Raw genomic sequence first — 5,331 nt, 5'->3', positions numbered from 1 at the left:
CGCGGCAGGCGGGGGGCCGGGCCCTGGTGGTGGAAGGCCAGGCGGTGAGCCTGCGCTGCCGAGCGGTGGGTGACCCCGAGCCGGTGGTGCACTGGGTGGCACCTGATGGGCGGCTGCTGGGGAACTCCAGCCGGACCCGGGTCCGGGGGGACGGGACACTGGATGTGACCATCACCACCTTGAGGGACAGTGGCACCTTCACTTGCATCGCCTCCAATGCCGCCGGGGAAGCGACGGCGCCCGTGGAGGTGTGCGTGGTACCTCTGCCTCTGATGGCACCCCCGCCGGCTGCCCCGCCGCCTCTCACCGAGCCCGGCTCCTCTGACATCGCCACGCCGGGTCGACCAGGTGCCAATGATTCTGCGGCGGAGCGTCGGCTCGTGGCAGCCGAGCTCACCTCGAACTCCGTGCTCATCCGCTGGCCAGCCCAGAGGCCGGTGCCCGGAATCCGCATGTACCAGGTTCAGTACAACAGCTCCGTTGATGACTCCCTCGTCTACAGGTGGGTGCGGGTGCTGCAGTCCCAGGGCCTCCTCCCAAGCCCAGGGGGACCCTCTCTCCCGCCTGCTCATTCCCTTGGCCTTCTTGCTCAGCCAGGGTTCTAGATGGCTGAGAGAGTTGTCCCCGCCCTCCTGTGCCCTGTCTCCTCTCTCCTCTATTTCTTACTGTCTCTATTTTTCATGCTTATAGAAAATATTCGCTGAGCACCTACATGAGCCCGACCAGGGCTGGGCACTGGAGTCCTAACAATGACTGAGCTTAGCATGAACCCTGGCCTCATGGGGCTCATGGTCAATATCACTGCTCCCCAAAGCAATCTGATTGTGCACCTCTTCAGTTAAACATTTTGGAGCGTGAAATACACACACACATTTACAGTGACATTTATTTATTTGTTTGTTTGTTTTGAGACTGAGCCTTACTCTATTGCCCAGGCTGGAGTGCAGTGGCAGGAACTCAGCTCACTGCAACCCTCCACCTCCCGAGTTCAAGCGATTCTCATCCCTCAGCCTCCCAAGTAGCTGGGATTACAGGCACCCACCGACACGCCCAGCTAAGATTTGAATTTTTAGTAGAGAAAGGATTTCACCATGTTGGGCAGGCTGGTCTCGAACTCCTGACCTCAAGTGATCCGCCTGCCTTGGCCTCCTAAAGTGCTGGGATTATAGGTGTGAGCCACCGCACCCGGCCTACAGTGACGTTTATATTTATAAATTATATACCAGTACTACTGTACCAACACATTGGGTACATTACAGAAACAGAAAACAAAACATATGAGAAAAATGTGTTATTTCCACCCTCCCTTGGGTTTGAAGCCATTGCCCTCGTGTGGACAGACCGTATGGTGTCAACAGACATTTTGAAAAAAGAATTATTTTCTCCCATCACCTCCTTATTCTCTGGCTTTCACCTCTCTGTTCTCTACCTTCTCTGCCCTCATTAGGCACAGAGCCCCTGCTTTGTGCAAAGCTGTCCTGAGCTGGGCGCTGGGGACACAGGGAAACCACCCAGTCCCTGTCCTCAGGGAGCTCATAACCCAACAGGTGGTGGCCCATAGTACATTATGAGTTACAGTCCTGGCCTTGCTATAGCTCTCCATCTCAGTAGTTTTCTTTTTTTTTGAGGCGGGGTCTTGCTTTGTCACCCCAGGCTGGAGTGCAGTGGTATGATCATAGCTCACTGCAGCCTCAAACTTTTGGGCTCCAAGCAGTCCTCCTAACTCCTGAGAGTAGCTGGGACTGTAGGCATGCACCACCACACTGGGCTAATTAAAAAATTTTTTAGTAGAGACGAGGTCTTGCTATATTGTCCAGCCAGGTCTTGAACTCCTGGGCTAAAGGGATCCTCCTGCCTTGGCCTCCCAAAGTGCTGGGATTACAGGTGTGAGCCTCTGCACCTGGCCTATCTTGGTAGTTTTTTGGTATGGCTCTCTGCCACAGAATTGGCACACAGTGGTCACTTGATAAATGGTTGTTTGCCCTATGGATGTCTCTCCTTCTAGCTCTGCCTCCCTCATGCACATTGTAGACCACCAGTTAAATGCTTCAGTCCTGTGCCTGGCTTCACATGGAGATGCCCAGAGGGGCTGGAGCTGTTTCCCTACCTGTGGAGAGCCCCAGCTCCTGGCTGTCAGATCTTCACTGAGAAACCTGCCTCTTGGCCTCCATCTCTACCTTTCCAGTGTTTTCTTAGCCATAGGCCTGGCACATAGTAGGTGCTTTCCCAGTTTTGATTGAATGAAAAAAATGCCTCTTGGCCAGGCACAATGGCTCATGCCTGTAATCCCAGCACTTTGGGAGGCCAAGGCAGGCGGATCACTTGAGGTCAAGAGTTTGAGACCAGCCTGGCCAACATGGCGAAACCCTGTATCTACTGAAAATACAAAAATTAGGCAGATGTGATGGCATGCGTCTGTAATCCCAGCTACGCAGGAGGCTGAGGCAGGACAATCGCTTGAACCTGGGAGGTGGAGGTTGCAGTGAGCGGAGATCGCGCCATTGCACTCCAGCCTGGGCGACAGAGCAAGACTCCCTCTGGAAAAACAAAAAAAGCCTCCCTTTTCCTTTGTCTCTGCCTTCCTAATTTCCCTCTCTTCTTGATTCTGGTCACCAAACACTGAGTAGATGCCTACTGTGTGCCCATCTTGTGCTAGGCCCTGGGCCTACTGAGATAGCTTAGATCCTGTCCCAGCCTTACAAGCATAAGGACAAACAAATGAACAAAACACAAACCCTCACAACGAACTTCCAAGCTTGCTACTTCATTTGATCTTCCTAACTCCACTATGAAGGTGCGATGACCCTCTCTCCATTTCGCAGACAGAAAAACTGAGGTTCAGTGGGGGATGTCACTTGCCCAAGGTCACACAGAAAGTAGCAAAGCTGTCCTTTTACTCTGACACACATTTGTTGGGCACCCACTGCTTGAAGGGGAGATGGATAATATATTTCTGTAAATAATTCTTAGCTTCTGTGACTCTCCACTTCTCTGTCCCTCTTTCCTTTGCTCTGACCCATGGCCACCACATGGTGGGGTGGGGGAGGTTCACAAGCCCCCAGACCCTGCATTGATGCAGGTGTTGATGGCCCCCTGTCCCCAGCTGGGCAACAGACCCTGGGACTCTTCTCTTCCCTGTAGGGCCCCAGTCTCAGTTCTCTAACTCCCACTGCAGATTCCTATGCTATGGTGCCACAGGGGTTAACTTCCTCATGCTGTCATGGGCGGAGGTGACAGCCAACCAGAAGCCTGCTTAGCTGCTTGCTTCGATGTTGCAGCCAATTAGAGACATTGGGCTCAAGCTTTTTTAAGGAGCCAGCCTCTGTCCTTGAAAAGGGGTGGGGGAAGCCCCTAGCAACTGGCTATTTAGGGGAAGGAGCAAGTGGAATCCAGAGCTCTGGAGAGGAGAGATGAAGCGAGGAGGAGGAAGGCTTAAAGCCAGAGTGGCCGAGGGTGGCTGGGGTGGGTGGCAGTGGTCTCTGAAATGGCAGTCAGGGGTGGGTAGAGTGGAGTTGGAGAAGTGGGTGGACCTTTATGAAGGGGCAGGGCCCTGATTGGGCCTTTTGGTGGGAGGGTGGCTGTTGGTAGTGGGAGAACCTCCTGGAAGTGGGATGATAGAGGTGGAGCTTCAGGGCCAGAAGGTGGTCCTGCTGGAGGGGAAGGCGAAGGATCGGAGAGAGAAGCAGGCCTTTGGAGGTGGGGGCGTGGCCTGTCAGAGTGGGTGGAACTTGTTCTGCATGGTCCCATGAGGAGGAAGGGGCGGTCCTGGTCTCCCGGGACCCACTAAGAGTCTTTGCCTGAGATGAGAGCTTGTGAGGTTGCATCCTGGCCATGCAAATCAGTGTGGACCGGCAGTCCAGGTTTAGCTGAGGCTGGACGTGGCCCACAGTGTGGAAAGGGTGTGCCCAACAGAAGAGGGCCAAGGCCTAGTAGGAAGGGCCCTCCAGAGGGGTAGATCTTATAGATGGGAGGAATACAATGGGCTGGACAGTGTGAGCCACAGCAAGGGTTACTGGCCAACACAAGGAGGGATGCAAGCTAATGATGATATCATTAGGTGCCAGGTCCTGGCTATGGTAACTCATTCATTCCTTATGCCATCTCTATGATGTAGGAATTATTATCATCCCCATTTGGGGAAAATGAGGCACAGGGAGGTTAAGAAACTTGGCGAAGTTGGCCAGGCATGGTGGTTCATGACTGTAATCCCAGCACTTTGGGAGATTGAGGTGGATGGATCGCCTGAGGTCAGGAGTTTGAGACCAGTTTGGCCAACATGGCGAAACCCCGTCTCTACTAAAAATACAAAAATTAGCCAGGCGTGGTGGTGGGTGCCTGTAATCTCAGCTACCTGGGAGGCTGAGGCAGGAGAATCGCTTGAACCCAGGAGGCAGAGATTGCAGTGAGCCGAGATTGCATCATTGCACTCCAGCCTGGGTGACACAGGGAGATTCTGTCTCAAACAAAACAAAACAAAACAAAAGAGAAACTTGCCTAAGTTCACAGAGCTAGCAAGTGGCAGAGGAGAGACTAAAACATGGGCAGTCTGGCCCCCAGACTCTGTCATCATCTTAACCACTTCTCTACACTAGCCTTCATTCGAAGGGAGGGGCCTACAGCGAGAAAGGAGTATGGTGTGTGCTTTGCTACGTTTGACCCCTTTATGGAAGAAATTTACCTGGTAGCGTGATTTGGTGACTTCTGGTGGCACATGAACATATGAGGTGGTTGCCTTTAATATCTGGACAAGGAGCAGGGCCTGCAGTCTGGATGTGGCCTACACACAGTAGGGGAACCATCCCTAGTGGGCCACTGTGGGGTGTACCACCATACCTGGTGAACTTCGCCAAGTTTCTTAACCTCCCTGTGCCTCATTTTCCCCAAATGGGGATGATAATAATTCCTACATCATAGAGATGGCATGAGGAATGAATGAGTTACCATAGCCAGGACCTGGCACCTAATGATATCATCATTAGCTTGCATCCCACCTTGTGTTGGCCAGTAACCCTTGCTGTGGCTCACACTGTCCAGCCCATTGTATTCCTCCCATCTGTAAGATCTACCCCTCTGGAGGGCGGTTCCTACTAGGCCTTGGCCCTCTTCTGTTGGGCACGCCCTTGGGAAGCCACGGTTCATTTGGTTGGGGAATGGCCTGTAGCAATGTCGGGGAACATGCAGTTGAGGGACTTGGAAGCTGTGCCCAGGACATAGACAAAGCTAGACAGTTTTTTGTTTTTGTTTTGTTTTTTGGTTTGTCTGTTTGTTTGTTTTTTGAGATGGAGTCTCAGTCTTGTTGCCCAGGCTAGAGTGCAATGGCGTGGTCTCGGC

The 5,331-nt window shown here is 52.9% G+C and overlaps 1 protein-coding gene across 1 annotated transcript in view; it reads left to right on the top strand.

Annotated features, from left to right (window-relative positions):
- Positions 1–5,331, top strand: part of LRFN1 (leucine rich repeat and fibronectin type III domain containing 1) — an 11,384-nt gene that overhangs the window by 4,004 nt on the left and 2,049 nt on the right. Inside the window, exon 4 of the mRNA XM_011952529.1 lies at positions 9–506. Within this exon, the coding sequence (XP_011807919.1) occupies positions 9–506 (498 nt within the window). The remainder of the gene's footprint in view (positions 1–8; positions 507–5,331) is intronic.

This window comes from Colobus angolensis, unplaced genomic scaffold (genome assembly GCF_000951035.1).
Source record: "Colobus angolensis palliatus isolate OR3802 unplaced genomic scaffold, Cang.pa_1.0 Scaffold34, whole genome shotgun sequence".
Classification (NCBI taxonomy): Eukaryota; Metazoa; Chordata; class Mammalia; order Primates; family Cercopithecidae; genus Colobus; species Colobus angolensis.
This window is presented reverse-complemented; position numbering and strand designations above follow the sequence as displayed.